We start from the raw sequence: 12,910 nt of genomic DNA, 5'->3' as shown, positions 1-12,910 counted from the left end.
TAAATTAAAAATGAGAGATTATTATAAAAATAATGAAGATCCTAGCTTACTTTATTTACTTTTACTTTATACATGAAATTAAAAATCCAAAATAATAAAATGAAGTGCTGCTTAGAAATTAAAAATTTCAAAAAAATTACTATCCAAAAAAGTATCAAAATCTAAATAGCCAATGCGGCCCCAATAACCAAACCAAAGCTTAGAACGAACCCGACTTCGTATCCGGATCTTGAACCCGAATCATCATTAACAGCCGGGCCCGCTGCACTCTCAGGGGACGAACCGATCGGAGTAGGACTCGGTGGACTACTGCTCGACGGGAAAACCCCGGGACTTTCGGCCGGCGTCGTTGAACTCGAAGGAATATCAGCCGAAACAGGTGGAGCCCCGGCCGGAGTCATAGAAGGAGGCGAACTAGTTGGAGTCAATGAAGGCGGAGAGCTTGAAGGAGTGGAAGCCGGAGGAGAAGCAGTTGGGGGAGAAATCGATGGGCTAGAAGAAGAAGGCGGAGTCGCAGCCGGTGGTTGGATCTGTGGAGGAGGAGGAGTAGTCGGAGATGCTGCAGGCGGCGATGATGTTGTTGGGGAACTCGCAGGAGGCGATGATGAAGGAGATTTGGAGGGAGGAGTTGTGGTTGGAGTGGATTTAGGAGATGGAGAAGGTGAATTTTGGGCTTGAATTACATTTCCAAAAATCAAAACAAAGAGAACAAAAATGGAAAGCTCTTTGACTACACACATCTTTGATTTCCGTTGATGGGATGTTCCTTGAGATTGAAAGGTCAGTGGAGGACTTTATAGAATGGTTTGATCAAAGAAAATTTGACCGTTGTAACAAATTTAATTTGATTTAAGAAATAGCCGTTACCAGCCCTCAAATCTCAAATCCCAATTATTTTTCTGTTGACTGAATTTTAATGATTAAATCTTTCTCAATTTATTTAATTTTATTTTCTTTCAATTATTAAATTCCAACAATTTGATTTGATGGGAAATGTCGTAAATTTTCAACCGTTTGTGAAGTTAAAATTTTCATCGATACACCAAATAATTAGTCTATCACATTATAAATTTATAGGAAAATGATACATACATACATCGTTCATACATTTACGGACAATACTGAATCATTGGTTTTAAAATTTTATAAATATCTTAATAAATATTATAATAAAAGGGTTCGTGATTATCCAGACCATGAGCAAAGCCTCACTCGTAGAGGTGATCATGGGTCGGGCTGGACCGGGCCCAGATAAAATTTTAGGCCTATTTTCTAGGCCTAAGCCCGGGCTAAAATGTCTTACTCGAGGCCCGACCAGTTTTCTAAACGGGTCTCATTTTTTTGCCCAAACCTATATTTCAGGCCTATAATTTTACCCGAACCCTCCTATTTTTGGATGGGCCGTCGAGCCGGGCCGGCTAGCCCAACCCATGATCACCTCTACTCACTCGTATTTATATTGTATTTAAATTATTTTTTATATATAATTTTACCATGTCCATAATAAGTATTTTGGGCATTACCAAGGTCTTGAAGGGGAGCTATATGGGCTTCACAATTTCAGTTCATATTAGCTGAAACTTGGCATTTAAACTACCTGAAGCATCTCTGCAGACTGCACAACCAATTAATACTCTACCATTTCAATTTTTAATACTGACATGTACCTGTATAGCACTAAATTTTTATACACCGTTTCAAATTTTATAGATAAAAATTTCATTGATTCTTATTATTAAAATTAGTCGTTATAAATTATGAGAGATAAGTGAGACAGTAATGATTTTTCTTACCTTAGTCGAAGGTTCAATTTTCGCTTTAGATATGAGACAATTTTAAAATTCGTGACCAACATTTACCCTTTAATTGATTTACAAAATACAAATTTCAGTAAATACCTTACAAAAAATAGATAAAAACTTAATAAAAATTAATTTACTCATTGATAATAGATAAAAAACTTAATAAAAATTAATTTACTCATTGATGTAATGTACAAAGATTGATTTACTCATTTTTAAAATTTTAATAAAAATCTCATGAAGCTTATAAATATTTTAAAACATTTTTCATACATATAAATTTTAATTTATAATTGTTTAACAAAATATTGTATAATAAATCAATATACCTCAATTAAAATTATTAATTAAATTCTAAATATTATAATTTATTAATTTTAAAAAATCAAAATAGTGTACCATCCAACATAAGCTAGTATTGGAAAAACTAGCTTCTCGAGACTAGAAGAGAATATATGGAAAAATAAATTAAGAAAAAACCACATGCAGCTGTGTTCTATAACTCAAAAGTACTTGGTTTTTCAGATAGTAAAGTTCCTACAGATTATGTTAATGGTTTGTACATATCCTGCAACACAGATGGGTGCAACGGCAGTTTCCCCCTCTAGTATTTTTCATAAATGCTAATTTGCTCATCGGAAAAAGCAACAATAGTTTACAACCAAACCCTTCTAAGTAACAACTAAAAAGTACATATTGGCACAAGACATGAATACCTACATTTCCTTTTTGTCCTTTTTGCATGTAGTTATTATCCATCTTGTAGAGTCAGGCTTGAACCTCTTGACCAGCAGATTGGGTTTCATCTTTCTCGGCATCTCCTTCGTCGTCTTCGTCATCGGCCTCATCAGCTAGTTTGGTAAGTTCTTCCTGGATTATGAGCTTGATTGATGACTTCCTCGGGGTGAGGTCAGTATTGAAATGTTGAGCTGAAAGGAAGTCAATTCTCCATTAGAACATTGCATATCAGAAAAGTTTACATCCTAGAGAAGTACATAATTAGCCATTGAAATAGATGGCTTTCATGGTCGGTTTTCATGATTCACCGTTGAGCACTAACTGAGTTAATCCCGAAACCATCAAAGTTTACAATGAAATTTAGAAGGCAAACCATTACTGAGACTCCTTATCGGACAAAGTATGAAATTAACCATTGAAAACTATGGCTTTCATTGTCAATTTTCATAATTAAATACTTGTGCCCCAAAAGTGTTTATTATATAACACTGTTAAAAGAGTCGAGTAAAAAGGGAAAGATGCATACCAAGAAGCTTCAGAATGTCAGTGAATGTAGCCTGCAGAATAAAGTAATACAATTTAGTTAGCAAGTACATCGAAATAAGTATTAATGATGAAATGAAAACACGAGTGAGATTAAGAAATGAATCTAGATAAAAACTTAAAAATACTCAAAAATGTTTGGATTCACGATGACAAAATTAGACTAAATAGTAACAAGAATTAAGGATTGTGTTTCAGAAAATAGAGTATAAAAAGCAATTATGTTGTCAATAAACATTCCAAAGAGCCCATTTTCACACTGGCATGTTTAAGCAGAATGTTTGGATTCATGATGACAAAATTAGACTAAATAGTAATAATCCTCGGAGTTTATACTAACTTTCCAATCAATGAATGTGAACAATATTACAATTGTTATCCATGGTAGCCTATTTAACACTGAAACAAGTCCTCGCAACCAATATAGTCTTAGCAGTCAGACCAGACCAAAAATGCTGTGAAGAGGAGTCCAGTAAAGGCTGCAGTCATTATATTAGTATACAGATCTTACCGTATTGAAGTCCACTTCCTTAAGAATTTTACAAATTGTATCCCTTAGTTCATGATCACTTGGCTTCAGTTTTTGCTCTTTAGCTTTGTCCTTCCCCTTTCCAGCCCTTTTGCCTTAAAAAATAAAGGAAAAGATAGCACCATAGGCAATCAGAAGCAAAAGCCAATCTTACAAATTGGGCCACCATAAGAAACAATTATTCAGTTTCCTTGAAAAAAAGTACAGACAAAAAAAGAAAGGAGATTACTATCTTACTGGTTTTCTCCTTGGACACAGATGTACTCGGTGTAGAGGACTTTTCCTTAGTGACCTTCTCCGGTTTCTTCCTCGAAGACACCTTTGGACTTTTGTCACTATCATCATCTGCCTTTGAACTTTTAGATGCTGATGTTTTTGGGGTTCTTTTCTGTGGAGTAGACTTTTTGGGAATCGACACTTTCTTCGTTTTAGCTTTTCCAGCAGATTCCTTCTTTCCAGATGATACTTTTCTACTCTTTTTCTTCTTTCCCACATCTTCTTCAGATTCATCTTCAGTTTCATTTTTCTCCTCACTTTCAGAATCCTCAGGCATCTCGTCCTCAGATTTTTCTGCAACTCCATTTTCATTTTTCTCTTCTTCATTCTGTTCCTCTTCCTTCTCTTCTTCTTCCTTTTCTTCTTCTTCCTCCTCCTCTTCTTCAGACTCATCCTCCGAATCAGGCAAATTCTTTTTCCTAGATTTTGGAGTATCCTCACTCTTTCTTCGACTCTGCATAATACATAGAACAAAGGGGAAAAAATTCTAAGAAAATAACTAGGAAGATTAATGTAAAAAGAAGTAAAACCATATGACCCCTAAATCCCTGACCAAAACCATAATACAAAACATTCATATAGAAGTTATTCACACGTAGGAGACCTAACTGAATGGTATGCTACAATTTCCCTAAGCACGGTACAGGTGACTGTCCTAACGAAAAGTTCCAACGGTTAATCAAGCATCATATTTCTGATGTCAACAAGGAAAAATTAATACCTTTGTTGATCGTTTAACTGTGGTCCCAGACTTCGTAACCCTTTTGCGCTTTTTACCCTTACTTGACTGGATAAAAAGTAAACGCTATACGTTAGAAAAAAGCATGTAAAAATGGAACTTAGTCAAAAGAAGCAGACAAAAATTAGGTAACCTTTTCTTGTTCAGCAAGTAGAACAGTGGTTGTAGCATGAGGAGCCATCAAAAAGTCCATCAGCTTTATAATGATATCTTCCTGCATGTCCATTTTCGGCTTATTAACACCCATTAGTGAAATTAAATTTCTTTATTTTCAAAATTAGCATTCCATTCAGGATTGCGGAAGTGGGATTGTAACAAGTTCTCACATAAATGACACTCGACTTGGGCAGTGATACTGATTTTTATACTACTAAGTATTAACTACACCACCAGAACCATAGTTTTCAAGAACTCCAGAATTTACCTTTACCCGTCTAGTGAATCACAATCTTATTAAATTATAACTGCTGCATTCCTAGATAAAACTAGTCATATAAATGAGGGTTTCTCAGCTGAAAATAACAAAAAAAAAGCTTTCTGAAAAGAAAAGTAAAGGAAAAAGAATACCCATAGTTCTGTAACTTACATACATGCATATGTACATTGTTTGGCTACTCACCACTTTACTGCGTAGTAGGTACAAGGTGAGAAAACCCAGCGGACAAGTCTATCTTAGTAGGGTTCCTATTAATCAATTTGCATGAATGTTGAATAACCAACCACCAAGAAAGTGCTTTTAACTAATCAAACAAACATACTCCCCACCACTTTCTTGACATATAGGAAGAACTAAAGCACAAATTACAGCAGTATGACAAACCTTCCTTGTAGTAGCCTTTATAACTGGTATGTCAAGCACGTCACAAAACTCCAATAACTTCTCTTTATTGTACTTGTCAAGCTTCTCTTTTACTTTACCTTTTTGCTTTTCCTGCGATTATCATAACATTTGAATGAAATAAGCACAAGAAACACCTACTATGGTGCACTAATATCAACCATATAGGAAACTTAAACTAATAGAACAACTACAAATGTCCTAAAAGTTTTGGAATCCAAAAGTCCAATTACTGAAGGATATCAGTTATATGCAACAGAAGTACAGCTTCATGATTTTATAATTGGTCTTACCTCATTATCATGCCACACAAAACCAGAAAATCGGGAAATATTACTCTTAATCTGAGTAGCCTGCAATAGCAAGGAACGTGAGTAAAATAAGCAAATTATTACTGCAGCAATCCACACCATCCAAGAATTATTTCTTTTCAGAGACTCGTGGCTGGACTCTGTTTCTGTGTATTTGCAAGCCAATAAGCCCTTATCATCAAAGCAAGAGGATGAAACAACATATTTGGAATGCTAGATAGAAACATATAAAATATTCGAAAGGAATCATATTACCTTCCCTCTCCTTCCATAGAGAACATTATGAAGAAGTTTGAAAGTGTCATCAGTCTTCCGTCTAGACAACTTGAATGCCACTGCAAAAATTGACATATGAGATGCCATTTCACTCAATTCATGGTTCTGGACTAATATCAAATACTAGAACATATTTAATTTTAAAGGAAAAGGAATTCAAATACACATTAAAGGAACTTAGTAGAAATATGGAAAGGAGACAAGTGAAGTTAAACTAAAGAAGCAGCATCCTCAGATGTTTTCTTGACAATGCAAACAGTATGAAATCAATGATGAACAACATTATTAAAAATGCACTGTTAAGATTTACAAACATAACACCAAACAAAGCCATTGTAGGATATTGTCTATAACAACACAAAAATTTGAGTGATATGAAAAGTACTAAGGAACACACCATTAGGAATATCTTTAAGTGGAGTACCCTTGCCCTGCAATTGCCAAAGTAACCAATTAATTTCTAATGCACCTTCAAAATAGAGATCTAAACATCTAACTTGTCAAAAAATATATATAGAACCAATAAAGAGAGGGGGAAAAAACCTTTTCAATTTGGAATTCCCTAGAAGCATCTTTTTCAATAGATGCAACAAGTCTTTCAACAGATTTCCGCTCACGCACAGGTCGATCAGTGAGAGGAGTTCTTTGCTCTGGCTCCTTCTTCTCCTCCAACTTCTTTGTCTTCCCCTTAACTTTCTCCTCAGTTTTTTTACCTTTCCCACGCTTCTTTGAACCTTTTTCCTCCTCACTTTCTTCAGCCTTCTCTTCTTGTTCCTCTTCATCATCCCCATCCTTCTCTTCATCATCTCCATCCTTTTCTTCATGCTCCTCTTCATCTTCTTCTTCTTTCGGCTCTTCTTCAGCCTTCTCTTCCTGCTCTTCTTCATCTTCTTCTTTCAACTCATCCACCTTCTCCTCCTCCTCATCTTTATTTTCATCGTCCGCAACTTTCCTAACATCTTCTTTTGCATTGGTTTCTTCTTCCATCGCTTCAGTTTTAGGTTCCTCCTTTTCTTCTTTTTCCGTCTCTTTGCTTTCTGTGTCATCCTTGACCGGTTGGTCTTCATCCATCTTCTCAGTCTCAACTTTCTCATCATTTTTCTTATCTTCTTCCATTTCCTTTACCCCATTATCTTCTTCCTCTTTTTTCTCTGCTACAACTTCACTGGATTTTTCCGGAAGAGAAGTCCCGTTAGCCACTGGGTCAGGGACTTTGGTCTTTGTTTCTTCTTCACCCATAATCAAACCAATTCAAATTAAATGCTTCAAACAGCAACGCTTGTTTATCTTGCCCTCCAAATCTGTAGGATAGGATAACAAAAAAGATGAAGAAACAAAAAAAAAAAGTATAGTAATAATAAAGACAACGATTAATTACACTCAAGACAAAAGAACCATTAAACAGACACTACAACACTCAGCAACAAGCACCATAACCCCACCAAAGACACCGCCATTGAAAAAATTTCCATGAAAACTTAAGTAATAATCCATACATTACGAAACAATAGGCTCATTAAATGCTTCCAAAATTCACAGCCATATTAGTGTTTCAGGCGAATTTTCCCTCGCCATCTTTTCACATAACAAAACAAAATTTCTGTTCTGCACAGAATAAAGTTCTTCTAAGTCTCTCATGAAATACAATGAGCAAAAAGCTGTAACCAACAAAAAAATGCTACTCTCCATATAAGGAGGAAAAACAAACTATAAGAAACATTCAACTTAATGTAAGAAAAAAATATCCTCTAACTGAAAAGCCTCATACTCCAAAAGAAAAGTACAGCATTTCCAGACTTGAATTGCATTACTAGAGATCCAGATGAGTTTGACATGTTGAAAAGCAAAGAAAAACCCAAACTTGACCCACAAGAAGTAAGAATTCAAAATTCATAACAAAGTCACCGTGTTGGTTCCTAAGGGTAAAAATAAGGGGGAAATTTTAAATCTCACAAGTTTTTTTCCCTTTCGTCTCTCTACCCAATATAAATCCTAAATCACAGTTTAACAAAGCAAAAATCAGAGTCTATTAAAGCTTAATTAAATAGATTTTCAATTTAGACAAAGAAAAAAACCCAAATCTAAAAATTGAAAACTCGTCAATTCTCAAATTTTAAAGCAACCAAACTAACACCGAAATTTTTCCCACAAAAAAGTTAGTAAAAGAACCCAAATTTTTACAATTTTCAAAAACGTTGAAATCTAAAACCCTAACTTTTTAGCACACCCAGAAAAAACCAAAATTCCAAAGAAAATACAAAAAAAAAATGAAGAGTAATTACCAAATATAAGCTGAGAATCGAAAAAAAAAATAAAAGGAGAAAACTTACAGCGAGTTACGGACTGTTTATAATCATTCAAAAGCTCGCCAGAGAGAAGAGAGTGTTTTAAAGTGAGAATTTTTTTTAATTAAATTTTTTGTTTTTTTTTTTTGGGGGAAACAAATTTTAAGCTTTCAATTTTTTCAAAGTGCGGACTTGAAACCCGGATTTTAAATGCAGTTAAGTGACACGTCGGACGGGATCTTGTCAGAAAAGGGGCGAAACTCGAGATGGGAGGTAATGGACGGCTGTGATCTCGTTCATTCTACGTAATGTAAATCCAAGGGTTGAGATTTTGTTTTGGAGGCATCTTGGAAGCTGCGGGCCCCACATTTTGGGTTTGCTGGTGGGCCCCGATTTTGTGATGTAAATTGTGGGCTGATAGTTCCAATTTTTATTTTATTTCAAAGTAATTATTAGTTTTGAAAAACTTAATTTTTTTAACTTAGGGTCCGTTTGATTGCTAGTAAAATATTTTCCGTAAAATGATTTTTAAAAAATATTTTACTTTTCTGTAAAATGATTTACTGGAAAATATTTTCTGGTGTTTGATTGAATCTGTGTAAAATATTTTTTACTGTTTGGCAGGTTTCCTGAAAATATTTTCCGGAAAAGTTGTTTTTACCTATATTTTAAATTGTTTTTACATATATTGCAATGATTTATTTATAAATAAATAAATCAAATTAAATATATAATAATACTCAATTATTAAAATATAAAAGCATTGCAAACTACTTCGAAATTTACTAATTAGTAGTGAATCAATTGTAGTAATCTCCTGATGAAATTATGCTCAGCATAAAAGCAATTTTTTTGTTGTCTTACAAACAACACAGATAGCATCATTATCAAATTTTAGCCACTCTCAAGTATAACCAATTCTTTAGCCAACCAATCTACATTATAACACAAAGCTAACTCCTATAAAATTTATCCCAATGCACATATTTACAGACATAAATATGTATATATGTATGCATTCAACAAATACATAACCATATGCATGCAATCAGCTATGTTCTTTGAAAGCTACTACTAGATCAAGCATTGCCCCAATATTATAGGCTGCCATCCAATAGAGAGGAAAAAATACAAGCGAAGAACCCAGCTTTTTACCTAGACATATGGCGAAACGTGCTCACGCAACTGTTAAGAAAAAATCACTCATGGCCCAAAAATGAATGATACATACAATCAAAATTTTCAACTGACACCTATTGATTTAATACAACCAGGTAAAGAGGCAGACAACCATCTGATATCTATGAAGCAAATGAACTAGCAATATGCTAGAAATATCAGCAATTGCAATCAACAAAGGCAATAGGCTCCATTGAAGTCCCCAATTTAAATAGAAAAGAGCAGTATTCCAGAGAGTCTATTATGTTGCCATGATTTCCAATTATAACAGCAGTATTCCAGAGAGTCCCTCCATGATTTATATCCCTCTCAAGAATTGAGCTTATAATGACCATGTTATACTTGAGTGCAAATTCCTGAAGAAATTGTGTAGACTCCCCGTTAACAGGTTCTGCAAATTCACACCACCTCTTTTCTCATGTACAGAAGGCAAATGGCATCATCTATGCTTCCTGAACTTGCATCATAGACTCATTAATTTGCATTTTCAGAATATTATGCATCGATCAATAAAATTGACCATACCTGCAGCATAGTATGTTGACTCCTGAAGCACCAGCAGCATCAATTATTGGTCCTAATTTCAACTGATTATTGTGCATCAATTATCCCAAAAACTGATTATTGTTTTAGGCAGATAGAAAGATTAAAAGCACGAGGAAAAGAAAGACACCGCTATGTACCATATTCACTAACCATCTCAACTGTGCTACACTGATTTTTAAGGGAATATAAAATCAGAGTTGGGAGTAATCAGATGCAGTTTATGGTTAGTCACAGAAATCAAAGAAAGATAGAAGAAATGCTCAACTATCCATTCAAATTATCGTACTGCATAAGAGTCTTGAATAAATGGCAAAAAAAAAACATAACTCAAACATCTTCTCATGCATGTCCTTGTGGTAATATATAGAAATCATTTTATCAAAGAAAATACGTGGGGTGCTTTCTAAATTATCAGAAAATAGTTTGACCCACAGCTCTTCAGCCTCTTCAAGTCTCTCATCCTCCGCTAAGGCATTCAATAAGGTGAAATACGTTCCCATTGTTCTTCTTTGACCTTTGCTTAACATCCACTTTATCACCTGCAAACCAAGTGCACTTTCCTAGACTTAACTCTTTTTAGTGTAGAAAGCCAAAAGAAAGGATAAAACTGAAGAGAAATGATTACCTGAATTATTCTCTTCCATTCTTGTTCGTTCTGTAGGATCTTCAATGCTTTCTTAACTGTAATTAGAGGGAACTCTAGTTCCCATGTAATAAATGAGTCGAGAGCCCCGCAAACTTCCTCCTTGACATTTGACAGTTGCTTAACCTACATAAGGATGGCCGATAATAGATGATTATTATCCCAAGATTGCTATAAAAAGAATCAAATCCGTGTCTATAATTACTTCGTAACGAGCTCACTCAGCTTAAGTCACTCATTCCAGAATCAGCAACCATTAACGATATTTGTTTTGCTAATATTTAACTTATAAAAGTTAAGATAGTAAAGCAAACAAGAACTTACACAAGTAACAAGCTTTGCTGATTTTGAGACAGTCCCAATTCTATTCCTTGATTCCTATACCCGAGGATACCGAGGTCTTGGACCTTTAGCAGCGCATACCTGAAAATTATTTCAGATTTACTAATTCACCAATAACACCATTAAAATTTCAAACTTCATACAGCATTCCCTTCTCTCTTTAGCGTTTAGGAGGAGACAATATATCTATACATGCGAAAATTTCAATTGAAAGCCTACCACGGTATTCCTAGGCCTCTGGTTAATTTTAACTGATTCCAATCTTTTAGTAATGAGTGGCAGAGCATATCTACAACAAAGCATCCTGATATAATGCAAAACCAAAAGGAAAAAAAGAAAGAAATTTTGATTAATTGTGGTAGCATTAGTTTCCATCCACTAAACAATTTTATTGCTTCAAGAAAATCTTAAAAGAAAAGGATAAACTTATATATTCCAGCATTTTCTCAGCAACCAAACGCAATTGCTTAAACGAGACAGAACTGAAAGAGGAATACCGGTTATATCTTGAGGGTTTAAGAACCAGCAAATTTCAAGGTTGAGACTTGAGAGTTTGCTTCAGCGTTGTAGATGGAAGATTTTTTCTTTCCTTTTTTCGATGGTTTGATCAAAAAATGTAAACAATTGGTGGGCTCCGATTGTGCATAATATTAGCATTATGCTACACTTGAAAACATAAATAAAATCTTAATCAACAAAGTGAAGACAGATAAATTACAACCCGGAAAGCGGGAAAAAAGAATAAGAAAAGACCTGGTAGAGTTGAGGCTTGAGATTTGCGCTCAAGAGGTGGTGAAGCGAATTATACCCAAAAATTGATCCATCTTTGAAACTTTGCTTTTCTTCTGTGCTTCCATTTTCTTTCCCAATTCCATCAGTTTTCTCCATTTTCTGATTCCCTCAATTATTGCTCCGAAATCAAAACATAGAAAAAATGTTGATGAAAGCCGGTGTCTGGTGTTAAGAATCGGTGTTGGCTGATGGCAAGCAGAAGATCAGGTGTCAAGCGAAGGGGAAGGGGAAGGGGAAGGGAAAGGGAAAGGGAAGATCGGTGTCTAAAATTTTCCTGAAAATGTCTTACCGAATTAGAAACGGTAAGTCATTTTCCAAAATTTAACACTTCTTTTTCCCGTGTTTGTAATTGATGGGGAAAATATTTTCTGCCAAACAAACACTGGAAAAGGCTGAAAACCTTTTCCGGAAAATGTTTTACTACAATCAAACACACCCTTAAATCACATTTATTTTGTGATAGAAAAAAATTTGAATATAAATGTATAATTCTAAAATTAGTCCTTAATGTTTATATTTTTTCAAGTTGGTTCTTTTTATACTTTTTAAGTTAAATTTCACTATCTATCTTTTAAAAAGAGTCGAATTTAATCATAACATTTCAAAAAGAGTCAAATTATTATTTTTTAATGAAAATATTTACTGAAATATTAATTTTTAACATAATAGCCTGCATGACAATTCATGTGTACTTTATGTTGATTTTTTGAATTTTAAATTTTAAAATTTTAAATTTTTATTTTTTGTAATTTTAAATTATATTATTGGTGTGTGACATATAAGACAAATAGTGTTATGTTCACATAAAGTACAAGTAGATTGTCATATTGTTGCCACCCACGTTAAAAAATGACATAATGACTTATTTGGCCTTTCAACTTTACAAAAAAAAAGTCAATTTAGCCTTTAATTTAATTTTTCACCTTTTTAAACTCTTAAAATTACATTTTTTGTTAAATCAACCAAAATAAATGAAAAAATCAATTTTTTAACTTTGTTGACATTAATGCGAGATGGATGACACGTTAGCGTTTAAATAATTTTTCAAATTTTAAAAATCAAAAATTTATA

At 34.0% G+C, this 12,910-nt stretch overlaps 2 protein-coding genes and 1 pseudogene across 2 annotated transcripts; all 3 read right to left on the bottom strand.

Annotated features, from left to right (window-relative positions):
• On the bottom strand, positions 1 to 787 carry LOC105768562 (classical arabinogalactan protein 5-like). The gene has a single exon (XM_012588540.2). The coding sequence runs from the start codon at positions 738 to 740 to the stop codon at positions 162 to 164; it is 579 nt and encodes a 192-aa protein (XP_012443994.1). The 5' UTR covers positions 741 to 787; the 3' UTR covers positions 1 to 161.
• Positions 788 to 2,270: 1,483 nt separating this feature from the next.
• On the bottom strand, positions 2,271 to 8,544 carry LOC105768561 (DEK domain-containing chromatin-associated protein 4). Its single transcript, XM_012588538.2, has 12 exons — positions 8,383 to 8,544; positions 6,596 to 7,353; positions 6,450 to 6,483; positions 6,032 to 6,111; positions 5,759 to 5,818; positions 5,448 to 5,558; positions 4,761 to 4,841; positions 4,610 to 4,675; positions 3,850 to 4,342; positions 3,595 to 3,707; positions 3,067 to 3,097; positions 2,271 to 2,731 (listed from the first exon to the last, which is right to left on the bottom strand). The coding sequence occupies exons 2-12, from the start codon at positions 7,289 to 7,291 to the stop codon at positions 2,571 to 2,573; spliced, it is 1,926 nt and encodes a 641-aa protein (XP_012443992.1). The 5' UTR covers positions 7,292 to 7,353; positions 8,383 to 8,544; the 3' UTR covers positions 2,271 to 2,570.
• Positions 8,545 to 9,545: 1,001 nt separating this feature from the next.
• LOC105767341 (pentatricopeptide repeat-containing protein At4g21190-like) lies at positions 9,546 to 12,263 on the bottom strand (annotated as a pseudogene).
• Positions 12,264 to 12,910: the final 647 nt, after the last annotated feature.

Source organism: Gossypium raimondii, chromosome 5 (genome assembly GCF_025698545.1).
Source record: "Gossypium raimondii isolate GPD5lz chromosome 5, ASM2569854v1, whole genome shotgun sequence".
Lineage (NCBI taxonomy): Eukaryota > Viridiplantae > Streptophyta > Magnoliopsida > Malvales > Malvaceae > Gossypium > Gossypium raimondii.
Note: the sequence above shows the minus strand (reverse complement) of the source record. Positions and strands in the feature narration are given on the sequence as shown.

Bases quoted from the DNA above. Each gene is read 5' to 3' on its own strand.
- LOC105768562 (XM_012588540.2), bottom strand. From the start codon at position 740: ATGTGTGTAGTCAAAGAGCTTTCCATTTTTGTTCTCTTTGTTTTGATT.
- LOC105768561 (XM_012588538.2), bottom strand. From the start codon at position 7,291: ATGGGTGAAGAAGAAACAAAGACCAAAGTCCCTGACCCAGTGGCTAAC. The intron at 3,708-3,849 runs GTAAGATAGTAA...TTATTTTTTAAG, and splicing joins TGTGTCCAAGGAGAAAACCA to GCAAAAGGGCTGGAAAGGGG. The intron at 2,732-3,066 runs GTATGCATCTTT...ACTTCCTTTCAG, and splicing joins TGACATTCTGAAGCTTCTTG to CTCAACATTTCAATACTGAC.